Below are 25,603 nucleotides of genomic sequence, written 5' to 3' on the forward strand. Positions count from 1 at the left end.
TAAATGTATGTAGAAGAGCGTGGTGGGTGGTCGTGGACCAGACAGACAGACCTGCATCTCTTTCCCTGGAGAGCGAAAGTGCACTTGCAAACGGAATTTGTGTTTCGACGGTCATGTCCTTGGCCAAAGTTGTCGAAATCCATCGTGCCCCCCCATTTCCTCCGACATTCTTTGATCAGCAGTGACAACTTTGCTTCCCACTTATCTGCAATCCCTTTGTTCAAAGAAAGTGTGTGGTAGTGGTGTCGGAGGTTGCGCGGCAAAGGCCGCGGTGCGCGCCGAAGCAGCGAGTTTCATCCCCCGACGACACCCACAAAATCCAAAAAAGAAAGGGGGAAATAGAAGAGAAGAGACAAGAGCAGAAGCATGCGCTGAATTGAAAAGGTACAGAGCAAAAACATGGAATGGCTGATGCAAAAGATTCAATCCGTGACCACTTCATCAACATCCATCCACTTCATCGTCACTCGTCAGATCCCCACATGCTCCGCATATCCGCCGCCTGGCGCATCTCCCTATTCAAACAGTCATACAACGCCATCTGTTTCTTGCTCTCCAACATCTGATACAGCTCCGAACATTGCCAACCCGCAATGATACCCTGCTTGCGATACGGGCACGAATCCGGATGCCACACACCCGACATCGTGCGGTAACCCTTGCCAACAGCGCGCTTGCACTGCTCGACTTCTTCAACCGATGCGTCCGACTCCGGCCGCGCGACGACGCCCAGCGCGGTGAGCGGATTCCAGTGCAGCATCTGCAGGTCCGCACCGAGCCGCTCGGCCAGGTATTGTTGTTTTGCCTGCCGATCTGCTGGCGTCGCTGTTGTTGCTGCTCCCTCGCCTCCACGGGCCCCGGCCGCATGCCACATGAGATAGTAGCCAACGGCAATGCCGGCACAGAAGATGGCGATTATGAACGCGCTTCGGCCTAGGAATCGCAGTAGCACTTGCAGCCTCGACGGTCGTTGTTGTCGTGTCGGCGCCGCGGCGTACGGCAACTCCACCGTCTCGATGTATCCTGGATTCACGGTCGACTTGTCAGTCCGATTGCGTGTGGCGGGTTGTTTTCTTCGGCGGGTCGGGGGCATCGTACGCGGGACATGATCGACATGGAAGCCTTCGAAGGATTGGTAGGGGCTGCTGGTAGTCGAGGTGGTAGAAGTGGAGACCTCGGCGCTGCCGTTGTCGCTGACAACTGTGGATGGAATTTGACCCGGTCGACGGCGCAGATTGTAGCGATGCGGGCTCATTCTATGGCTCGATTGAGTCAGAGGCCAGGAGGAAGAGCGGGAGGGAAGAGAAAGAGGGGGAGGAGATGGCGATCGCTCGCTCCTTATGTCTTCCGTCTCTGCCATGGTTGGAGACAAAAAGAATGCAACGGGACGACAAAGCGACTCGGACGATTTGGGAACCCCGGGCGACGCTGCGCCCTTTGACGACGCCGACCGAGCACAAAGAAACAAAAGAAGTGTGGGAGACTGGGGATGGCGAGGCTGAGGGACAGAGAAAAAGGACTTGGGGAAGAAAGGATAAATAAGAGTTTGGAAAAAGGGGACAAATTGAAATTGACCGACCGACAGACCGACAGACTCATCCCAGGTTACACAAGACAAACAAAGAAAAGGGAGAAGGGAAAAAAAGTTGAAAAAAAAAAAATTTAAGAAGTCGGCGTGGCGCCAGCGGCAGCATGCGTTTGCTGTTCATGCCCTTTCCCAACCACTGCCCGGTCCATCGACCCGACCGCTGCTGGCGGCGCCGCTGGGCCGCTGGCGGAGAAACATTGTCTCGAATTCTGGTCTGCGCCTCGTGTCTGCGCTTTCGACAGATTGGGGTCGTTTCGGAGTGGGTTGTGCTGAGCGACGCGAAAGCGTTTGCGTTTTCACTGCTGATCTGACCAGTCCAATGGCCAGGTCAGCCGATGCGACAAGGCCGACGGACTGCAACGCAACGTCGCCGCGCTCATTGAAGGTGTCGGTGTTGGAGCGCATCATGCCTGAGAAGAGTACTTATGGATAGGCCAGCAACAACTGCATGTCTGTTGTGTGGGCACACTGCGGAAAGGTTGAGTCCGTCAATGTGGATGGATGCTGCTCTCGTACGCGTCGAAGAAGCCCCGGCGTCAGTTTACATGCGGCGAGTCGAGTCTCCTTCCTCCTCTCATGTGCAATCAAGACAAGAGCAAAAAGGAAGAGAAAAGGAAGAGAGGGTCATGATCGAATTGATCAAACCAAAATCAATTCCACGCTTGCAATCCGCTTTATCACTTTCGGCCCCTGCCCATATGCCTGCCCTTGCCATTTGTACATCAGCCATGGCCGTCAAAACCAAAATCCATGATCGTCCTTCTGCCTTTTCCTCTTCTCCTCGTTCTGTTTCTTCACCCAGTCCCAAAGGTTGCGTTCGGCCTCCCTGAACCTTCTGACCATTTCCGCAGCAATTTTGTTGTCTCGAGCCACTACCGGCGCTACGTCGCAAACAGTCATTATGGGAGAAAGGGCGCAGAAGCTTGTCTTTGGAGCGAACGGTGGCAGAGGGTGAGGAGGAGGAGGAGGACGGTTGTAAGAAGGAGGCGTATTCGGAACGACCATGGCCGTCTTCATCTTCACTGTCGTCGGGCATTCCCTCAACACCTGATGGTCGATGTAGTCATCTATTGCCTGGCAAATGAAGGGAAGGACAGCGTGGACGAGGCCGTGATGGTCCAAAGCGCGCAGGAAGAGAAAGACGGCGTGCTGCTCGAGCGGGGTCCATCGAGTCCAGGCGCGACTGAGCGCAGCGACCCATGGCGTCGTCGACAGCATCGGAGGTCTGGTGGTGTTGCCGGTCCAGTTAGGATCGAGATACCATCTGAAAAAGCGAAAGTGAGTTGCCCGGGGGAGTGCAAGAGAAATGGGGGCAGAGATACTGACATCTGCGTGTACAAGGGCCACCGAAGCACGTCTCGGTGGTGCAATCGACTTGTCAGATCATACCACACAGCTGCCTCAATCCTTCGCGTCAATTCGGCATTCAGACTTTCGTCGGCAGTCCACAGCCCCAGATCTTCTTGCAGCTCCTGCAGTTGGGCAACTGCTGGGGCGGCCCTGTTCCTCTTCGTTATCCCATGGTCATCCTCGTCCTCCAGGTACCACCATTGGTTGCGGGCGGCGTGGATGCGGAAGATGCGAAGGTCCGACTCCGTCCACGCCAATCGCTCGCCCTGGAGGACTTGATGGCCCGTCTTGCCTGCCCATGTCTGATCACGTTCCAAGTCATTTTTCGTCTTTCCAGGAGGGAGGGAGAGAAAGAACTTACTGTAGACAAGGCTCGTTCGGTGCGAGACAGCTTTTTCTCTGGCGCCCTCCTCGGCCGAAGATTCCAGCGCTTCCGGTGAGAGTCGTCGTCACCGTCCATGGTGTGGTGCAGGAGACGAAATGGGCTGAGGAGGGGTAAACAGAGACCAAGTGGAAATCATGTTCTTTTTGATTTTGTATTCGTGCGAAGAATTGCCCCTCGACAAAAGAGCCGACAGAGACGGCCGACGCTGATGGCGCTGATAGAAACAACCGACACGGATAGAAGCCGCTGTCAGACAGACAGACACCCGCTCCCCACGACGCGATCTCAAATCAGGGCGCGACGGGCATTATCTCGCGGCTTTTCATAGCCGTAATCTTGTGGAGGTCGAGACACGCGGCAATGCGTGGGAAAAGGCGCTCCACGTTAACATGAGCGTAGTTTTGGCCATGGAGAGAAGGAGAAAGTTGAGAGTCGCGGAGACGAGTCAGGAATGCGAGCGAGCGTCGCTTTGGATGCAGGACGCGTAACAATGTGTCTGTGTAACTATCAACAACTGTCTGTCCGTCTGCATACCTGGACGTGTCCACCTGCATGGTGTCACGACTCACCCACTCCCTTGCCTAGGCAACGTCTTTCTGTCGCCTTTGCGTCACCGTCTCACCGAAGGCGCCGTACCATGTCGTGTCACGAAAACAGCCACAATCGATCTCGTACGCAGCGTCGCTCGGCTGACCATCCTTCTCAGCCTGTCGATGCCTTTCGTCTACCAACTAAGTCATGGAGTGCGCCTCATTAGAGTCTGACATCCATCTTGTGCAAATTTATGCGGGCTTATTTGTAAAAGGTCATGTCAATGTGGCCGCCCTCCACTTCCTTTGCTTGTTGGTCTAAGTTGTTGGACGCACGCTGCCGCTGCGGTCCTCCGCGACTTTTGGGCCCGTCTTGATGTTCTTGAATGTCGGAAATTTGTTGAGTGAAGGAAAGGGAGTTGGTATCGACTCCCCACGTACTGTGCACTGCAGACAAAGAACCGGCAGCCCGAGATTCTCCCCGCATTTCCCCTTGCATACCCGAGTACGAGGGAGGTCAAGACAAAGAAGATAACGCAATTTTTTTCGATTTTTGTTTTCTCGAACGCAACATCAAAGAATTAGGTGGTTGGGTGCTCCCAGACGGAAAGGGAAAGGATGGAAAGGGAAAGGATACAAAGGGAAAATGCTGTACCAACAACCGACCGACCAGCGAAAAGAAGGAAAAACAAAGAAAACCAAAAGCGTCTAAACCGACTATCGTCACGAGAAGAAACAAAGCGAAGCAGGAAGAAAACAAAAATTTCCGAGTCCAAGCCCGCCGCAGCCTTTCTGCCCTCCGCCTCCCCCTCCGGCCCTCCGCACCCACGCATCTCTCCAGTCCTCACGCATCTAGTGCGTCTCGCCGATATCGGAGCTCCGGCGCGCCCTGCCATGACGAAAGCGACTCAAATAAGTGCGGACGCCCTCGGGAAGCGGGCGATCCATCAAGTTGGCCGTTGAAGCCGGCGACATGGGTAGCGAGTGCGGCTGATCCAAGACATCCGTGGTGGTGCTGGTGGAAGGGGAGCGCAGGTCGCGTAGGGGACTCAGAGATGGCCCACGCGTCTGCTGCGTCTGCGACTGCTGCTGCTGTTCGCCGCCGGTCAAGGCAGAGCCTGTGCCGGTACCGGAACGGCTACTACTGCTCGTGAGCTCGGAAATGGCGTCGCGCGCGCTGAGCAGGAGGTCGACACTCTCCTGGATCTGACCCGGGTGGTGGTGCGGCAGCAGAGAAGCGTGCTGGTGGTGCAGCCGGTGCGAAGTTCCGCGATGCTGGCGATGAAGACGCTGCGCCGCGGCGGCGAAGCAAACTTTGGGGACGTCGCCGCCGCCACTGACGACCTCCTCGTCGCCCGAGAGTTTGGCCTCGTCGCCGGCATCGTCGTCGTCGTCGTCGTCGTCGTCGTCGGCGTCGGAGGAAGAGGACGACGAGGAGCCTTGAATGTACTCGCTGTCGGCGACGTTAACGATCGGAAGTTCATTCGGGAAGCGGAACGGCGCCATCCACTGCCAGCACCATCATCATCGTCAGTCTTTCATCGCATTCACAGGGGAGGATAGGGCAGGAAGAACAGTAATTTTTTGTCAATTCGTCAAATGGACGCAAAAACACACCTCCTTGCCCCTATGCTTAACCTTGGTAAACATCTTCTCCCCGGCATCAACCAGCTGCTGGTGAATAAAGTCCTCTAGATTCTCGTGTTGCCAGCAGGTCAACATGCCGGGCTTGCGGTTCCGGCAGCATTGCACGCCTTTTTTGCTGAGGTTCTGGGTGCAGCAGCGAACGCCGCGGGTCGAGCTGTTGGTTGACATTGACATTGTTGTTGATAGGGAGGAAAAGGGTGAGTGATTGGAAGGGTCTGATGTTCAACGAGTTGGATGTCCAAAGCGAGATGTGGTGGATTTGAGCGATGTAGACTGGTATGTACTTATATCGGTTGCATAGGTAGGAGAGCAGAAAAAGAGCCGCCTGGAAGCCGCTTCAAAACGACCACACCGCACCCACAGCGGGCCGCTCAAATGGCCGCTGGCCGCTCAAAAAGAGTGAGACAAATAAGCTGACAATAAGAAACGGTGGTGGGCGGCGATTTCACCTGGTTGCGCTGCTGTCGGATGTCTCTACTCGCTCCCGTTTTTCTTTTCGCCTCCTGGTTTTCCCCCTTCCACGCCACTCCCCGTGCCCAATGCAAACGCAATACGAAATCGGCGCCAGGCGGCTTACAGAATGAACCTCATCGATACCACCGCCCAAGCAGCCGCTCAATAATTGAAACAAGCAGCAATATTCCTTGCTCTTTGCTGTCTGCTGTCGGGCCCCTCCTTTTTTCCTTCCCTTCAGCGCCTAAATACGAACGCGACAACCCCCTCCTCTCCACCCCTTCTCTCCCCAGCCCTAGAGGGTTCGGCTCGCTATCGCCATCCACATCTTACCAGACACCAAACAGATCAGACCGGGCTGAGCGAGGGAAGGTTCTGTGGAGGGAGGAAGGCAGGATCTGGCGGGAATTTGGGTGTTTAGGGGGATAGATGGGTAGGTAGGACCACCAAAACAATTAATGTAGATAGTTAGATAGGAGAAAGACAATCTGCGCGTGCAGTACAACAGTTCAACACCTTCCTTGCCCACACACACACCCGGACAAAATCCCCAACTCAAACCAACCCATCTCTCCCCCCTCCCCCAAATCGAGCCAACCGCATCAACCCCCGCCATGCCACGCCACGCCATCCACTCACTCACTCAACTTCCTTCCCCTCACCCTTGCCACGCTCCTCAACCCACTCCCCCATCAACGCCGCAAACTCAACCACCTGACGCACCAAAGCGCGCCTCTGCAAATCGAGGACACGCTGCACGACCTTCTGCATCTCCATCTTCTTTCCCTCCTTTCCGTTTCCCTTTCCATCGTTGATGGTGGCGTTGTTGCCAGCAGCAGTGGTGGACGAGGCTTCAAGGTACTCGAGCCACAAGTCCTCGACTTGATCGATGATGCGGGCCAATGCCTCGCGGACCGTGGACGCGTCGAGACCGCCTGTCGTCATGCTCAGTGGTGGAGGGACGGGGGCAGCGGCGGTGGGAGCGGGAGCAGGAGCGGCAGCGGAAACATGCGCGACGCTGTTGCTGTTGTTTGGCTTGGTAGCCCAGACGGGTGGAGGTGGTGGAGGAGCAGCAGTGACATGCTCGACTTGTCCTCCCTGTCCTCCTCCCACCGGTCTCGGGGTCGGCTCTGGCTCGATAAGTCGGTGTTCTCCACCTCCTTCGCCGCGGAACGCAGCGGCAGTGGAAAGCGGCGGGCTAATCATCAGAGGCCTGCCGCCGCGGGCGCGAAACACGACGCCAGCAGTGGGCTTGGAGTTGGGCTTGGGCTGGGGAGTCAGACGGTGGGTACCGTTGGTGGTCGCGGTTCGAAGTTGAAGGTCCTCCTGAATGGCCCGGCGGCCAAAAAGGTCAGCAAAGGAAGGTGGGCAGGAGCTCGTCGGCTTCGGCTTACCGTGCTGCTGTTGCTGCTGCATTTGCCACGGCTGCTGCCGCGGGAGATTGAGGAGCTCGAGGGGCTGGCGGCGGCTTGCTGTTCCTGGTTGCGGTGGTGGTGGCAGCGGCCGTTGTAGGTGCCGTGGTTTCGGCATTGGTTGCCCGCAAGAGTGATGCCGGAGCACTGAGCCATGATGATGTTGATGGTGTTGATTATGAGATGATGGGAAGTTGGAGTGGATGGCCAGGTTAGAAAGAGATGGAAAATAGAAGCACATGTAAAGTCTGCATCCCTACAAGCCGCACGACTGCGAGGATTGAGCCGACAGGAACAAAGCAAATATGAGACTCGATGTCGCCGCGGCGCGGGAAAAAAGACGGAAAGAAAAGAAGGGCGGGCCGCCCAATTGCAAAGACTGAGCCGACGGAAAGGGGGCAAACGCGGCTCGAAACCGCCGCGCCTTGACCAGCGAAGAAAGAAAAGAGCCGCTCATCGTGCCGCTCGTCGACTTTGAGCTCGTCGTAGAGGAAATAAAACCAGACGTGAGTCCTCCGACAGGGAGTAGCAACTCAAAGCTGTCATTGCATCCATCTACAGTTCAAACATGTCCAACTCCAACGGAAACGGCGAATTCTTCATGACCGGCGCCGACAACAGTGGTACATCAGCTTCCTGCCTTTCTTCGTTTTCTCACTGACTTTGTCGCCTCAGGCGGTCCAAATCGCGGCAGCGGCAGGGCAAACACGACGACGATGGAGACGGGCAACAACTCGGGTCCAAGTGCGGAAGAAAGCCGTCCTTGTGTTCCTCATAGCGACTGACCTTTTTCCGTGAACAGTCCTCCAGCTGACGAAGAGGATGATGAGTTTCCAGCATCTTGTTCGAAGGGTGGTGCTGGCCATTGACACGCTCGACGAGGAAGAGCGTGCGATGCGCAAGGCCAAAGCGGCCTTCGACAAAGCCACGCGTGCTAAGGAGGTGGCCATGTTGGAAGTGTCAAATGCGCGCCTTGCTCGCGACGTGGCTCTCACCCGCCGAGAGAGGGCCATTGCGCAAGCCATGGACGCCTACGTCAAGTTGCCTGAGCGCGTCCAGAACGCCGCGGTTCTGAAAATGTCGGCTTTCTCCTCATCCGCTACCAACGGGTCCGATCGTGTTCGTGAGGTTTAGGAATCGAAGGGGCGGCACGAAAGAATTTGTCAGGGGTGTGAATTTGAACTGTTTTGTAGTGGAGCAAAGTCGACGAGCCAGGAGGTCGGGAAAGCGGCAGGTGTTGTCAATGACGGCTTGTTTATCTGAAATGCAGTCGAGGTGGATGTGGGTGGGCAGAAAATTAAAGTCTGGATTGAATGTTATCATCCCATGTTGGTCTTGACAACCATTCGCACCGCAGATAGGACTCAATGGTATTATGAGTTGCTCCAACTCCAGTGCGGATGCTCGCAAAAACAACAGAATGACGTGACGCGGTAGTCTCGCCATCTGTATTCCACATTGCCGGTCGCCGGTCGCAGCACTGCCAGCGTTTTTGTTGAACGAAGGCGGCTCAGCTGAATGCAAGCAACAGGCGTTGCTTAATCTTCAGCATCGGTAGCCAAAACTCGCCCATCGTGCCATCATGTCTCCCAAGCAAACAGCCGCGTGTTCATTCCAGCTTGGGAGACAGGACGAGTCATGTTGCACGCTGGATGGACCTACCGAGAAAGATTGTGTGCCCGGTCCTTTCAGAGACGGCAGTGTTGTAGCAGGCGGAGAAGCGTCGCATTGCCGTAGATTTCTCGAGACTTGCATTGGCATTCGCAAAGGGAGGAATGATGACGGCTGTACGGGTGGACGGAGGCGATTTCGAATGTCGGTAGGAGGGCGCGCGGCTGGCTTGCTGGCGAGAATACGCACACAACCTTAAGCTGTGACTTTCGTCAGCCGTTGTTTGGACAGTGGAGGCGGTGAAGTTTCCGCGGTCCACGTACCCAACGAGACACGGGTTTGAGTGGCGCAGGCCTCTGGAAGCGCCCGCGTGAGAATATCCAGAGCGACATTGACCTCCCGGTCGGAAAGCCTTCCCAGCTGACGAGAAGGATGACGCCGATGGATTGCTGTGACAGTCGCTGACGTTTGAAGTCGGCCAGGCCAGATGGGGCCGGCAAAGGTCGGTTACGTGTGTTGTTGGTGTTGGTTGGCGGCGGGAAACGCGACGCGACGAGGACGCGACCGGGCAGATGTCGGTCCCTGCCTGGCTCCTCTCCGCCCCGCCCCGCCTTGCCTCGCCACTCCTCGGCCCCTCCACTCCACTCGGCTGTTAACTCATCTCTTTCCATCAACCCACCAGCTTCGCCATGGGTGGTCAAAGACAGTCGACCATGTTTCCCTCGCCACGGAGTTTTTTCCCCATCCAAAGGCCACCGCATCAATGAATTATCGGACAGGCCCTCAATCTGTTTCCGACATGCAGACGAGATCAATTTGCTGAGTAGCACTGTGATCCTTCAACCCTTTGATCCTGGTGCGTGTCCTCGCGCGCGGGCCATCAACACGGTGTCTGTCAGGTATGTCTTCCCAAACCTCAATTTTGCCCCTACCGCACTCAACGACGCTGGGTGTGCGTATCAGAGTTTAGGGAGTTCATGGCACTGTTGTGCCGAGGGGCATCGTCTGCTGTGCGGCAGGAGCTGGCGCCCGTGGGAGAGCCGCACGGACCCACCATCTTTTTGTGGCAACAAAGTCCTGCACAAAATATTGCACAAAATCCTGATTGGCTGATGTACAAAATTTTCCCACCCCCACAAAATCTCCCACAAAATCTCCTCTCAGCGCGCGACACATCCACGACTTCTGGGTTCATCATTTTCTTTGAGCAGCACCATCGCCCTGGGATTTCGATTCTCCCGTCATATTCTTCATGTTAGTGGCTGATTTTCGTTCTGCTTCGCCTTCTCCCACCGCTCGCTTTTCCCATCTCTCGCCGTCGCCAACTCTCGTAATTTCAACGGCCGCCCTCGACGACCGCCGCCTGAGTGCTGCTGATGCAACATACCCCCGGTCCCGCAAGCCTCTTCATCGATTCAATTTGTTCTAACCTCCCCTTGTCCAAAATTGGCTGTGCATGCTCAATCAGCCACACGTCTTATCGCTGCCATGGCCGCCGTCACCAAACACCGCCTCACTGCCAATTCCATCTTCACGGCTCTTCCTCATGTCCAAACGCGCACATTCCTCGACGTCGCCGTGTTGCTCTCCGCCGCCCGCTCGTCGCCAACATCATCCCGGGAAGACGTTTTTGTGCCCTCTGTTTGCCTTCCGCCCGCTTCGACTTTGTTTCCGAACGCAGGCTTTGTAGATACTGCCATCCCTCGAAATTTCCGCCACTGTCGCTCAGTAGTCGCGCCGTACTTGCTGTCATCTCAGACATGGCAATCTTTCATTACACAACTTGTTAGCCTCCCGCCGTCATTGAATCTTTTTTTTTAGAGTTGGGCCTGCAACTAATACCCTTCCTCACCTTTGCTTATGCCTGTGCCATCTTCTTCATTATTATCTCAAGCACGATACTGTTTTATTGTACCATCCGTTCATCTGCATGCAGGCCCCGTCGGCTAATTCCAAAACTGACCACGTAAGGCCGCTCCGATCTCATACCTCGCCACTATCGCCGTCTCCCTTTAACTCACTTCCTCTAACATGATGCTCTTCAAGACCACAGTTTGTGTCAGCCTTCTTGTCGCCCTAACCTTCCCCTTTAGCTACGCCATTCCCTGTCTATAAGCTTACGAAGTTGAGCGTCCCTAAGCCGATTAAGTCCCTTTTAAGCATGAAGCCTCCTGCGACTCGAGAGCACCGTCGTCCATCTATTACTTTCTTGTAAGTTAGCTCTAGACTCTATATGTTAAGTCTAACGGATAAATGCTTCCTAATATCCTAAGTAACTATAGTATTATATCTGCTAGAGCTAAGTCTTCTACTAAGAAATGTGGAACGCCTAGTAAGAAAGCGGTTAGGACGAGCCACGTATTAGTAGGAGACGTAAAGAAAAGTAAAGCTTAATCTAGGTTTTATGTTATGTCTACTAATAATAAGTTTCGTTATTTTAGTTTAATAGATATTTTATATAAGATCTTATAGGGGATTTAGTATCATAAAATCTTATATAAAATCTTATATAAAGTCTTATATAAAATCTCCTAGCTATCTATAGTAGTAGACGTGTTAAGCCTTTAACTATTTACTATCTAGGATAGAAAATATAGAGAAAGCTACTATTTACTATAGACTACCTAGCTAATACTTATCTAGTCGTCTACTACTATCTTATAACCTATTATCTTTTAAATAATAACTATATCTCGTAGAAGAAGATTTTAGCCGCTAATTACTAATACTATACCCTCTAGCCTATCTAGATTTATTAACTTTAACGAAAGGTTAATAAGGTATTATTTATGTTATAATCTCCCTCTATCTATTCCTCTAGCTTCGTTAAATATACCCTCTATACCGTTACGCTTAAGGAGAATAGCTACTCTTTACTCTATAAGATGCGTTATATTCCCTACTTAAAATACATCTCTAGGACTAATTACTATTACTATACTCCCTCTATACCGCCTTCTACTACTTAATACATTATAATTAGGGCGAAATTATGTTAGAGGAGCTTAGGGCTAGCTTCTATAGGCTACTTATAGTACGCTTACTATTAGGGCCTCTATATTAAAACGTAGATATCCTTAGAAGTAGGGCTCTATAGCGAGTATACTAGCTAGTAAGTACTTAGCGGTTATAGGTATTAGGGATAGATTTAATTCTTAGGTTAGCTATATACGTAACCTATAGCTTTAGCTAGAGACCTATAGACCTACTATCCTACCTAGTCTACTAGAATAAAGATAAGACGACCTAAGAAATCTAGAAGAGTCTTATACTATACCTATTATATAGCGTAATTAGTAGTAGTAGTAGTCTTACCCCTAATCCTACTATGCCTAATAGGTAAAATAGATAACCTCTATATATTATAGCCTATAGGGACATCCTATAGTTATATAGAAGGTAAGATATAAGTTAGTACTAAAAGGCCTAATTATGTATTAATACTACCTATTACGTACCTTTTTTAGCTACTATTCCGTTCTAGTAAGTCCTAGTAGCTAATATAAAACTACCTACCTCCTAAAACATCTACTATTACCTCCTATATTAGCTAGTAAACCTTCTAGCTAGATCTAGTCTATAGTATGCTTAGTAAGGTCCTTATAACTCGTCCTAGGAGTCGTAATAGTCTACTCCTCTATAGGGGAGTAAGCTTATAACTAAAGCGCTAAGTTTAGTATAGTATATCCTTATATAGTAGATTTAACTACGATAAATTAGGTAGGTATAAGAGCTTTAGTATCTATAAGATTATCCCTACGACTAAAATACTAAAGATACTACTATCTTACCTAGTAGATTTAACTCTAATAAATTTCTTCCTTTATAGAGACCTTTACGGACTTTAGAACCTACTACTTCTTATTAAATTACGCCTTAATCTAGTATAGACGACCTTATTAAAGCGTTTTAAGTATCTATAGTATGTAGTATAAGGATATATAATAGTATATTAAAGATATAGTATAGATATTAGTTAAGAAGAACTAAAATGTTACGTAGTATTAGAGCTAAAACTTATATTAGGTTTAATAATATAGGAGGTAATTAAGGACCGTTATACTATACTAGTATAGCTTTATACTAGCCGTCCTAAACCTATTATAATATCCTCTTTCTCTTTTTTTTACCTTATTAAACTATTCCCTAACGTTACTCTTAGTAAAATTAAGATAACGTAAAGGTAAAGTAAAGTTAATATAATAATAACTATAGCCGTTAAGGTAGATAAAATAACGTAAAAGAAGAGTAGAACTAAGATAAATATAACGGCTAGCTATTAAGGGGATAAGAAGATAAAAAGTAGAGTAAACTTAAGATAATAATAGTAACGGCCGTTATAATTAATACTACGCTACTAGAGTACCTATTAATAGTACACGTTAAGGTAATAAGATAACGTAAAAGCCTAGTAAAATTAAGACGAAAAAATAATAGTAGATTAACTACTTATAGATATAGCGCTCTCTAAAAGAATAGCTATACTATAAAGATACTAGGTACGCCGTCCCGTAATACCTATATAATCCTTAATATTTATATAATATCGCTATCTAAACTATCCTTAAACTAACTCCTTAAATACTACTACTTAGAAAAAGACTAATAGTCTAAGTATAATAGCCCTATTAAGTACTATAAAACCCTACCGCTTTAGACCGCCCCTAATATAGCTATAGGGCTTACTAGCACGCTATATTAGTAATTTACTATAGCTAAAGGTTATATAATAGCCTAAGACTATACTAGATAGCATTACTATAGTTTATTCTTCTAGATATAGGTATAGGAGATTTTTTAGAAGATTTTATATAGGATTTTATAGCTATAAAATCTTATATAAAATCTTATATAAAATCTTTTACTCCTACTTCTAGCCTAAGAATTAATTTAATATACCTACGAGTTTTTTTTTTATCCTTCTTACTATTTCCTAGCCTAGCTTACTAAAAGGGTACTATAGTCTCTATAGTAAACTCTTCTACTAACGTAACCTAGTTCCTTTATTATAAATAATAACCTTATTAACTTATCTTATACGGCCCCCCCTAAACCGTAGATCCTTAGTAGTTCTATAAGTTTTACCTATCTAAGATCCTACGCTCCTCTTACTTCCTAATAATTATACTCTCTCTATAAGGTACTAGGAAGATAATTCTTCTATAGAATTATATATACGTTTCTACTCTATAGTACTTAATAAACTAAGTATAAAATTTATCTCCTCTATAAAGAATAGGAGAATAATATATATTAAGGTAGATAAGATAACGTAAAAGTAAGATAAAATAGAGGTAATAACGAAGACGGTATAAAAGTAAGGCGAAATTAAGATAGCGATAATAAGGGCTATTAAGGTTAACTCTATACTATTAGAATACTAATTAATATTCCTATAAACCTTAAGCTACCTAAGCTACTACTTCCTAAGGTCCTAGGTTAATTATTAATTATATAGGTATAGTAACCTCTTTTCTTACCTCTATAGTCTATTCTATCCTTAAGTTAAACCTTTAAGTAGAGATAGAGCTACCTATAATTTTAATATAATAATTAAAGCCTACTATCCTAGGTCTCTATACTCCTTAGAATTTACTATTTATGACTTAAAAAGCTATACTATTAATTCCGCGTCTAGTAAAACCTAACTAACTACTAATAGTAATATAAAGCGATATATAACATAAAAACTATTTAATAAAAGGTCTAAGGAGGCTAAGAAAAGACTTAAACTAGCGTATTACTTATAAAAGAGGCGTTATAGCTATAGTTTTATATACCTTACTACTACTAGCACTACTATTATTAATAGTAGATAGTAAAGTAGAAGTTATTTCTCCCTATTTCTTAGGTATTTTCTTAAGATATAGCGTAGTATTAAAGGCGTAAAGAATAGGACTAACTCCTTACTCCTTAACTAGATTACTATTCTTAAGACCTTATATTAGTATTATTAGTCTAAATATTAGGGTAATTAAACTACCTAAAAGAGTTAGCCTTTTCTATTAAGGGGTGCCTAACTAGGTCCTATATAGTACTATATAAAACGTTTACCTACTAAATCTAGTACGAAATCCTCTACCTACTCCTCTTTATCTATACCTAAATCTATAGATAGGTCCTTATTCCTTAATCTAGCCTATACCTTATTAAAATTACTAAGTTTTAAGATAGATAAATAATAAATTAGCTATAGCCTAAGCTATTTTATATAGAAGTAGGCTATACTTCTATCCTTATCTTATCTATATCTCCCCTCCTATAATCTATCGCGGCTAGAATACCTAATATTAAGCTATAAGTAGAATAGATTATAAGTTCTACCTAATACCCCTATAAGACTAAGAGCTATACCTTCTTTAAATATAGTACTAATAACGTCTTTAGGTACTATCTCTCTTAATATCTTTATCTAGGCGTATTTACTAATTCTTACTTTTAATTTTATCCTAGTCTATTTTCCTATCTTTAGTTAATTTAGGACTATCTTTAGCTACCTAATATCTATTAGTTTAATATAAGTAACTATATATTATATGTTATATCTAGAGTGTTAAAGATATTAAAATAGGCTAGGAACTACTTATCCTACTTATAATAAATACCTTACTACTAACGCTATAGTAGCTAATACCCTAGATAAAGTCCTTAGAGCTAATTTAAAGGTAAAAAATAACTTTATAATAAGGAAATTAATTCTATAAAATAGCCTATTACCTTAATCCCTCTACGGCCCTTTATAGCTAACTTATATAAGAGCGTTAAGGGAGGTAAGATATACTAAATTTTCGTCTTTATCTCTAAGAAGAATCTTCTAGGAAAGTTAGTACTACTATCTTATAGTAAAGTAGAAAGAGGTAAGACTTAGATACTTAAACTTAGACGCTAACTCTTTACTTCGCTTAAATCTATAGGTATTAATATAGAAACTAGGAATGCCGTTTAAGACTAGAAGCTAGAGATAAAGGCTATAATGTTATTAATAGAGATCTAAAGCATGAATACTTCTATAGTAGCTACTACTATAGAGACTAAAGATGTAAACGCTTTTACCTTAGCGACTTCTATAAAGACCTAAGACCTAAACGCTTTAATAGTAGCTACTATCACGAAAAGTCCCTCTTACCCCTATTCTACGCCCGTAATAGATACTAGCTTATATTCTCCTCTTTACTTACTATACTAATGCTCTCTCTTAAGCGCGCTATCTTTAAAGAGATGCATCTTACTACGCTAGCTAAGCTAAATCGCGTACTTTTAATTTCTCCTAATACTCTTTAAGCTACTCCTTCTCTCTATTAACCCTACGACGCTTGCTCTCGGCTTAATTTTCTCCATCTCGGCGACGACGAAAAACAAACCCTGCAATGCAGCCACGCATAGAGCTATGCGTTTGCTTAGCCGATATCCCCGACGGGCGCCTTAAACTCAATTACGTGTGCGCTCACCTAGCATGTCCTTTCTAGACTACAAAGAGTGCGTGTCTTTCCCAAAGTGCCGCTGAGTTTTCGCACAAACGCCTCCCCATGGAACTCGAGGATGACGGAACTTCTTTTTCATGACTTTCCTTGTAGTGGTAGTAGCAGCATCGCCGCGAAGTTAACGGTAAGCATGGTACCAGCCATGCTAGGGAATAAATTCATCCGCTTAGGTTATAGAAAAGCCCCGACATGTCCGTGGTCTCAAACGATGTAAGAGCTGGGGTTAGGGAATTCATCCGTGTAGGGCGTCGACGGGGACGCTGTCTTGCCTTTATCGTGTGAAAATCAACCGCATGCTCCCCGTACACACCGACTAATGCTATGGTGGATGGAAAGTTGACTAACTTTTACTACAAGCAGGACAGCCGTCTCTACTACACTGGACAGTTCCTAGACTGCAGCTGCAACTCAGCACACTGCGAGAAGATGAAACATGACCGAACGGTTTGCTGAGACTTTTGCTTCAAATTGGTGTAAAATCCCCCGTGTGAGTGTGAGTGAGAGTGATAGTCTCGCTTGGTCGGGGCAGCCTGTAGGCGGCTGTCTAACCACAGCACTACTAGCATAGCACCTCTCCAACCACCCTAACCATCATCTATCCCATCCATCCGCCCACGCTCGCCATTATTCGCCGTCAATGCCCCTCCTCGTGTCCACTCAGTTCCATGTAGTCAACACTAACGACGAAAATCACGACGGCAACGATGACAGGTGCTATGGCCCCTCCAGCTTGCGCGTTTACATCTGGAACTATTAGAAACCAACTGAACCTCCTTGTCTTTCTTCCCCTATTCCACGGCCCAATGACTACCATGAATGGCGGCACATTCATTTACAAATGCCGTCATGTCCGCATTCAAAAAGCCCAGTATCTTCTGCGTCGCTGGAAAATGCATCTCATCTTCTTAACTCCTTCATCCTCCACACTTCTTCAACCCTGCCAACCAAGTCAAGCCAAAGCCCTTCAAGCACAATGGCACATCCACATTTTTTCCGCACACCCACTGTCCTTTGGGCAAGCGAAGCGGTACGCATCACGACCCACCACCCACTCACTTGCAGACTCCCTGATGAGCTGAGCTGACCGACTCAACGTGCGTGCAGTGCGACAGTTGTCACAGCCAGGCCAAGCGTTGTACACGCGACCCCGAAAATGCCAACGCACCCTGCCTGCGATGCAGCCGGCTGGGCTCCAACTGCACATACAGGCGTTCGCCTCTGCGAAACCGCAAACGACGACGCAATCGCACTCCCGCGACGCCGCCGCCCTCATTGTCGGCGTCCCCCATCTCTCGTCCCGCATCCCGTAGCCGCAACACTACACCACGCATCCGCTCTCGCACTTTGGCAAACTTTTCGCACGCCGACCGAGACAGCTTCGGAAAGCCCGCGGGCCAGATCTTGGACGCAGCCGAGGAGAATGGACAGGAGGGGGACGACGACGAGGAAGACGAGAACGAGCTGCTGTCCGATCAGTCGGCCAACCCTTCTGACTCTTCCGACTCTTCGGGCATGGACTTCGTTTGGTCTTTTACGCCCAAGACAGACGGTGCCGCCGCTCCGCTGGTCACGCAGCAGCAGGCTGAGCACACGGCGGCGGCGTTTGGGGACTTGGACAAGATGGATCTGGACAACGCATGTACGTTCGCGGACGAGCAGGCCGAAGCCACAATCTCTCTCGACTGGCCATTTGACGACTTTTCCTACGCGCCGGAGGCGGCGGCGTCGGCGTGGGCGGTGGCAGACTCCAACATCCTCTCCCATGGCCACTCGGTCGATAAGCAAGAGGAGGACAAGAGCGCTTCGGCCGCTGTCTCGCACGCAAACGATATCGGCGGCATACCCGGCTCGGCGACGCATCTCCTCAACTCGTTGAATCGCGACGGCTGTATCCATTGGCAGTCGTTCTTTGCGTTGCGCGGCTTTTCGGCCCTCTCTGAACCACCACTACTACCACCACTCCTCCAGGCCCCGCCTGCCGTACCACCACACCAAGCGGCGCCGGCCCCATTCGAGCGGCTGCGGCAACAGCGTCCTCCCGCCCCGATGATAGGTATGACCGGCGCACAGCGATGCGAAGAAGAGGAGGACCGACAAAATATCGCGGTAGAGGAGGAGGAGGAGGAGGAAGATGCGGCGACGGGCACGAGCTTGACGGACCAACAATCATCGTCTGTTGTTGACTTGGACCACTTGCCGGAGCTGTATCAGTTGGATTGGGATGCGCTTGATTGGGATGGGCTTTTAGATTTGGATTTGAGTGTGTTTAACGAGGGGAATGGTCTTAGTGACAGCAGCGCTACAACCACTACTGCGGCTTTGCACGAGGATCTTTGATGATGAATGCTACAGTTCTAGGCTAAAAGTATTAGCGAGAATTCCCCGCGACGCGACACGCGAAACTCGCGTCGCGTACACCTACTACCTTCACTTCACCATAATTATGGCACCACGTAATCCTTTAAGGCTAATCTTTAGTAATAAGTAGCCTAAGAAGGAACTCTCTTTAACCTAAAGGGTACTTATTATTTAGTATACTTCTTAGGTAAGAAACCTATAATAATTATATATAAGCTATATATCCTAGATTTAACTATTTAATATACCTTAAAGAATATAACTCCTAACTATACTAGTATATCTAAGGTATATACTAGTTAGCCTAAGGTAACTATATCTTATAATAAATATATTATTATTTATAAAGTATAACTCTACCCCTAGAATACCTACCTATAACTATTAGAATAATATAGCTTCCTAATTTTAAAGACTACCTACTACTATATCTTAAAGTAGTATAGAATTATAAAATAGTATATAGTAAAGTATCCTATATTAATACTAACTTATATAGCTATTTATCTTACTTATATTACGAATTATTAAGTAGCTAATATATAGGCTTTTACCTAGAGGCTATCTACTTAGTTAGATATATATAAAATTAAAAAGAACTTAATTAAAGTTAAGTAATTAAAAGATAAAGTTAAGTAAAGTCTTCTTAATTATTATAAATATAGAAGATACTATATACTCTTCTATCTTCTATATATATTTATATAAGAAGTAAAATAAGAACTAAACTCTCTCTTTACTATGTAAATTACTACTTTAGTTACGTTATTAAAATAGATAAGAAATTAATCTTCTTATTACTATATAAAGTTTTATTAGCTATTAAGTAGGCTATATATTCTTAGTAGTATTTATTATCTATTAGTACTACTAGCTTATATAGCTTAGCTAGTTTATGCGGCTTAGTTATAATTAGCTTTAGCTTATTAAGTAATCGCGTAAAGGTATAGTTATAATATACTTATATTACTAGTATTTAATATATACTTATATTACTAGTATCTAATAGCTATTATAATATTCCCCCCTAATAGGAAGCCTAAGTTAGCTTATTAGGTACTTATATAGATAACTAACTAGCGCTATTTTAGTAAGGGTATAAAGTATAGAACTACTAGGTATATCTTATTATTAGGTTTATAGTTTAACTAACCTTCTTTACTACTACCTTAATAATAATAATAGATCTTACTTCTATTATTATATCTTCCTATTACTCTTAGCCTATCTCTTACTTAAGTAACTAGCTCTAGTAATAATAGTAAGTCCTCCTATTTATAGTAGGTCTAAAAACGCTTAACTAATTATTACGCGATAGTATCTAATTAACTTTATTACTCTAAGCACCCTAAAGGTAATATAATACCTTAAGAGGATACTAAGATAACTTAGAACTATCGCGTAAGACGTTATATATAATTAGCTAATTATTTATATATTTAGAGTTTTAAAAAGGTAAAGTAAAGCTAACTAGTCTAGGTATAGTACCTAGCTCTTAAGAGCTAGTATATATTACTATTCTACCTATAAATCCTTACGTGAATATTATATAAGCTAATTTACCTACCTTACCTTTATATATACGTTCTAGTAGCTATTATATTAGCGTACTACTAAGTATACCTTTATATAAAAGTAATAATAGTAGCATTATTTATCTAGCTACTTTACCTATAGAATTACTAGTAGAACCTTTAGATTAGGACTTAGAGGTAGATACTTCTAATAAGATTATAGTCTTCGTCCTATATAAGGCCTTTAAAAAACTCGCTAAGGTATATATTACTACTTACTTATTCTTACGTAATAGCTAACTTATTATAGAAATCCCTTAGTAGTAACGAAACTAGCTAACGCGTAATATATATATTAGGCCTTAGTAACTTAGCTTATTATACTATTATCCTAGTTTCTAAGGATTATTTTAATATTATATCTATAGAATCTTATAGTTCTTTACGTAATACTTATTTAATCTAATATATAGGTATTAATTAGGCTACTAGTTATACTAAGTACTAGGATAATCTTTCTACTTATATCTTCTATAGTTACTATAAGTTACTAGGTTTCTTATAGGGTTAATACGCGAACTATATCTAGGGTACTAGTAACCTTAACTATACTATAAGTAACCTTACTAGTACTCGTCCTCCTAATTAATATAAAAGGCGTAAGGATAAGATAAAGCCTAGAGAGTACCTTACTCTTTACTATATAATAGATAACTAGGTTAATAACTTTCTCTAGGACTCTATTAAAGGTATAATAAGGCCTAAACTTAAGAAGTCGGCTCTAGTTCCTACTAAAGAGGAGGAAGAGAAGTAAGGGTATAAAAGATAAGGAATAAAATTAAAATAGAAAAATAGAATAGATAAGGATAAATTAGTTTATATAGATAAGAGTTATTTACTATAGCGTTAAAGGATTCTCTTTACTAGAGTATAGGTAGGTTAGTTATCTAATTACGTTTCTTCCTATAATTCTTATTAGAGGAAGGCTCTTTTCTACTTTTCTAGGTTCTTTAGTAGTCTAGGGGTAGAAGGATTAGTAGTATAGAAGTCCTCTACTTTTTAGGGGGCCCTAATAAAAGAACTTACTATATACTACTTATTATCTTAATTATATCCTACCTATTAGACCTAATACCTTAAAATTCCGTAAGTAACCTTACTTATATAGATAAAGTTAACTTCCTATTCTTACTAGTTATTAATAACCTTAGGTTCTAGCTTAGTATATCTCTATTATAGTAATAGGTCTATAGCTACTTTACGTAGGTAATTAGTATAGAAAAGGTTTATAACCTTTATACTTTTTAGAAGATCTAATTTATACGAATATTCTTTTATTCTAGTAATCTTAAATAGTCCTACGTTAGGAGCGTCTAATTTTAGATTTAGCTAGTCTATTATCTAGCTAGTCTTCTTAATATAAATAAAGTCTCTAATATTAAAGTTAGGTATATAATAGTATTTATTAGCTTATTAGTAGTTCTTTTCTTATAATTAGTAAATTAATTTATAGGCGTACTTATAGGCTTCTTATCTTCTTTTTTAGAGAGACTAAGCTATAGACTATATTCTACCTTTAGGTAGAGTAGTTATTATTATATAAGTAGTCTAGTTATAATATATACGTAGTACGAAGCTAAGGTCTACTTCTACTAGTATAAGACCTATAGCCTTATATAGGAGGGTAGCCTAAGCTAAGTCTATTAATAGTAGAAGATTAGACTAGTCGTTTTAGTAGTAATTAATAAAGGGTCGTAGTTAGTATATAAGGACCTAATTTACTATCTTAGTAATTCTATTTATCTAAGAGTAATAGGCTAAATTAAAGTATTATTTAATACTAGTTAACTTATATAGCTCCTACGTAAAGGCTAAAATAAACTAAGGACCTTAATCTAATAGTATACTTTTAGGATTTCTAAAAATTTAGTAGATGTAATTATAAAAAAGTTAAGATACTCCTTTAGTATTAATTTTCTTTATATAAGGTAAACTAAAGGTTCTTTAGGATAACTAGTCTATAATAATAAGGATATAATTAAATCCCTTTTAGTCTTATAGTATCTCTTTAAAATCTATAGCTAAGTATTACTAGGAATAGTTAGGAATTAGTAGAGGATATAGAAGGCTAGGTATCTTATCTATAAATTTATAGTTCTAGTAGTAAATATAGTAGTTTCGGCTATATCTCTTAATTATATAAGTCTAGCTAGGCTAGTAATAGTATTACCGTAATAGCTTTCGCATTTTATTAATTCTAGGATAGGTAGTAATATAAGTAGTATATATTACTTTAATTATTCTCGCGTAAAGGTTATCCTAGTTAGGAATAACTAATATGCTATAGTAAAGAAGTAATCCATCCTATAGCTTCTAATACGATTCGTTTTCTAGTTAAAGATAGGCTATTTCTCTCTATAGTTTAAGATCTAGGTTTTCTCTATTTATATAGAGGAGTTTATTAAGAAAAATATTAGTAGAGAAACTTCTAGCTCTATCATTATAAGTAGGACTACCTAGGAAGTAGGAATAAGATACTACTCTTATATAGCCTTTACTTTCTCTTTTTAAGTCTTAAGTTACTCTTACTTTCTTATAAGAATATCTATAATAATGTTTTTCTTTCCTAGTTAGTAGGTAAACCGGACTTAGTACTTAGTAAGTTACTTAGCCTATCTTACTTATTATGTAGATAATTAGCGCTTAGAAGTAAAGTATTCTAATACTTAATAGTCTATAATTATAAGAAAAGGTTTATAAAGGCCTATAAGTATAGATCTCTATTCCTCTAGTCCTTATATAATAGCTAGAAGTTCTTTATTAGGTATTCTATAGTAGAGTTTAGCATCTAATATTACCTTAGAATAAAAGGATACTAGTTTCTATTCGTAATTTTCTTAATATTATAATAGAACTCCTATAACTACTCTATTACTTATATCTATTTCTATATAAGTATCTAAAGTTAGATTATAGTTTATAAGTAGTAATTTACTATATATTAGTTTCCTAAGATTCCTAAAAGATTCTTCCTTAACTAGTCTAAGTTATTACTACTTTACTTTTAAATATAGTTTTTCTAGTAGCTAGCTAATTCGTTTATAGTTAGGAAGGAATCTCTAATAGAAGTTATAGAATCCTAAGAAAGACTAAAGAGATTAAAGGGTTATAGGTAGTTACTAAGTATAAATAGGTTTAATCTTTTATAGGTCTATTAATATACCCTTAGTTAAGATAATATAGCCTAAGAATTTCGTATAATTAGTAGAGAATTCGCTCTTTTTTATATTAGCTTATAATCTAGCCTTATATAGTTATTATAAAACTTTAATAACATCTTAGGTATGTTTATATAGGTCTTTAGAAATAATAAGAATATTATCTATAAAAGTAATAATAAAGTTATCTAAGTAGTTAAAGAGAACTTAGTTAATAAAGCGTTAAAAGGTAGTAGGCCTATTACTTAGCCTAAAAGGTAAAACGCGGTATTTAAATAATCTATATCTTATATAGAAGGTAGTATATTCTTTAGACTATTCTTAAAGTTAGATTTAATAGAAAGCTTATTAAATATCTAGTTTTATATAGACCTTTCCTTTACCTACTCTCTATAAGAGTTCTAAGATAAGAGGTAAAGGATATAAGTCCTTCTTTATCTAATTATTTAACCGTTAGTAGTTAATATAAATTCGCTAACTACCTCTAGGTTTTTTTACTACTAATACTAGAGAGGCGTAGGGTACGTAGCTCTTAGTAATAAATCCTTTCTTTAAATTCTCTTAGATGTATTCCTTTACTACGGTAAGCTATTCTAGAGATATTCTATAGAGGGGACTTATTAGTAGGCACGGAGAATCCTTATATATAAGAGAAATTTAATAATTAACTCCTATATAAGAAGGTAGTAGCTAGTTAGACTCTTATTTTAAAAAGACGTCGCGGTAGTTTTTATACTTAGAGGGTAAATAATTATTAAGGTATTTATTAAAAGCTTTATCTTTATTAGCTTCGTTAATATTATCTAGTATAATAGAATAAAGATCTACTACTTCTATTAGTATTTTTATAGGTAGCTTAATTTCTATAAGAGAAGTAAAAAAGGTTTCTTAATTATTAACTTTAATATTATTAGAGATATATATTAAAGAAATTAATTAGTTTATTTATAAAACTTTACTTTATATAGATAATTTTAGAACGTTTAAAAGATTTAAAAAAGAAATTCGGTCTAGAGGATCTAACTAAACGAGTTATTAGTTACGGTAATCTAGAAGAACATAATAATATACGAGGAACTAGTAGCCTAGAATAATATTATAGCGCCTAATATCTAGTATAAAGGCGTATATTATAACTAGATAATATTAGAAATAGAATTATAATTAATAAACGAAATTAAGTTACTTATTTATGCGTTAGTTAAACCTAGAGACTTTAAGGTTCCTACTAGTAATCTTTCTTTTCTTAATTCCTAATTCCCTAAGTTATAGAAGGAGTTAAGGATAGATAAAGCTAGATCTATTTATACTAGTATTAACTAGGGCATAAATAGGTATAGTATAACTACTAGCTATAATTATAGTTTATATAGTAAATAAGTATCCTCTAATAAGGTTATAAACGTTTACCTATAAATTAGTAATTTATAGAGCTCTAAGCTTATATCTTAGGAAGGAGACTTCCCCTAAGACTTATTATTTTCTAATAAAGAAGAGTATAGTTCTAATATTATATACTCTTCTCCTTCTTCTTCTATTATAGTATTAACTATCTTTACTTTAGTTTCTAGGCACTATTAGATAAGGTATCTAAACTTTTTATATTAATAGTAGGGTCTAATATTACCTTAGAGTTCTACTTTTTCTTTATATATTAAATTTTCCGTTATTATATAAGGAGTAGATCTCTATAATAACCTTAAAAAAGGCTACTCTCTTAAACTTCTACCTATTAAAAGAGTAGATTTACCTACTTATTCCTATTATTATTTCTTTATATAGTCTTCCTAGGATGATAGAGATATATTTTAACCGTTTTAGTACTTAATTATACTTTATATAATAGGGTACGCCTTTTAAAGGTATTCTTTAAATGAAATAGAGTCGTCTTATTTAATTCCTACTAAATGAGTTTATAGTAGGGGATCTAATAAAGAGTAAAAATCCTCTTTTTATTATTCGTACGGAAGGTTAGCTTCTAAAGCTAGGTATATAAACTCTAACTAGAACTTCTAAAGATCTATAGGAATTTTATAATAAAGGTCCTTTAGCTTCT

The 25,603-nt window shown here is 42.7% G+C and overlaps 5 protein-coding genes across 5 annotated transcripts; 1 reads left to right on the forward strand and 4 right to left on the reverse strand.

Moving 5' to 3' along the window:
* Positions 1–463: 463 nt before the first annotated feature.
* Positions 464–1,360, reverse strand: IWZ02DRAFT_437870 (uncharacterized protein; the record flags this gene model as incomplete). The annotated part of the gene is made up of 1 exon (XM_066766670.1): positions 464–1,360. The coding sequence occupies one exon, from the start codon at positions 1,358–1,360 to the stop codon at positions 464–466; it is 897 nt and encodes a 298-aa protein (XP_066617523.1).
* A 963-nt stretch (positions 1,361–2,323) lies between these two features.
* IWZ02DRAFT_437871 (uncharacterized protein) lies at positions 2,324–3,398 on the reverse strand (the record flags this gene model as incomplete). The annotated part of the gene is made up of 3 exons (XM_066766671.1): positions 2,324–2,852; positions 2,915–3,240; positions 3,300–3,398. The coding sequence occupies 3 exons, from the start codon at positions 3,396–3,398 to the stop codon at positions 2,324–2,326; spliced, it is 954 nt and encodes a 317-aa protein (XP_066617524.1).
* Positions 3,399–4,528: 1,130 nt separating this feature from the next.
* Positions 4,529–5,772, reverse strand: IWZ02DRAFT_162162 (uncharacterized protein). Its single transcript, XM_066762077.1, has 2 exons — positions 5,471–5,772; positions 4,529–5,362 (listed from the first exon to the last, which is right to left on the reverse strand). The coding sequence occupies exons 1-2, from the start codon at positions 5,672–5,674 to the stop codon at positions 4,706–4,708; spliced, it is 861 nt and encodes a 286-aa protein (XP_066617525.1). The 5' UTR covers positions 5,675–5,772; the 3' UTR covers positions 4,529–4,705.
* A 567-nt stretch (positions 5,773–6,339) lies between these two features.
* On the reverse strand, positions 6,340–7,854 carry IWZ02DRAFT_162303 (uncharacterized protein). Its single transcript, XM_066762080.1, has 2 exons — positions 7,348–7,854; positions 6,340–7,279 (listed from the first exon to the last, which is right to left on the reverse strand). Exons 1-2 carry the CDS (start codon positions 7,519–7,521, stop codon positions 6,593–6,595), a joined length of 861 nt encoding a protein of 286 aa, XP_066617526.1. The 5' UTR covers positions 7,522–7,854; the 3' UTR covers positions 6,340–6,592.
* A 9,020-nt stretch (positions 7,855–16,874) lies between these two features.
* On the forward strand, positions 16,875–18,893 carry IWZ02DRAFT_162321 (uncharacterized protein). The gene is made up of 3 exons (XM_066762081.1): positions 16,875–16,950; positions 17,169–17,484; positions 17,562–18,893. Exons 2-3 carry the CDS (start codon positions 17,296–17,298, stop codon positions 18,792–18,794), a joined length of 1,422 nt encoding a protein of 473 aa, XP_066617527.1. The 5' UTR covers positions 16,875–16,950; positions 17,169–17,295; the 3' UTR covers positions 18,795–18,893.
* Positions 18,894–25,603: the final 6,710 nt, after the last annotated feature.

The sequence above is a fragment of the Phyllosticta citriasiana genome (assembly GCF_038021145.1).
Source record: "Phyllosticta citriasiana strain CBS 120426 chromosome Unknown IWZ02scaffold_25, whole genome shotgun sequence".
Taxonomy (NCBI): Eukaryota; Fungi; Ascomycota; class Dothideomycetes; order Botryosphaeriales; family Phyllostictaceae; genus Phyllosticta; species Phyllosticta citriasiana.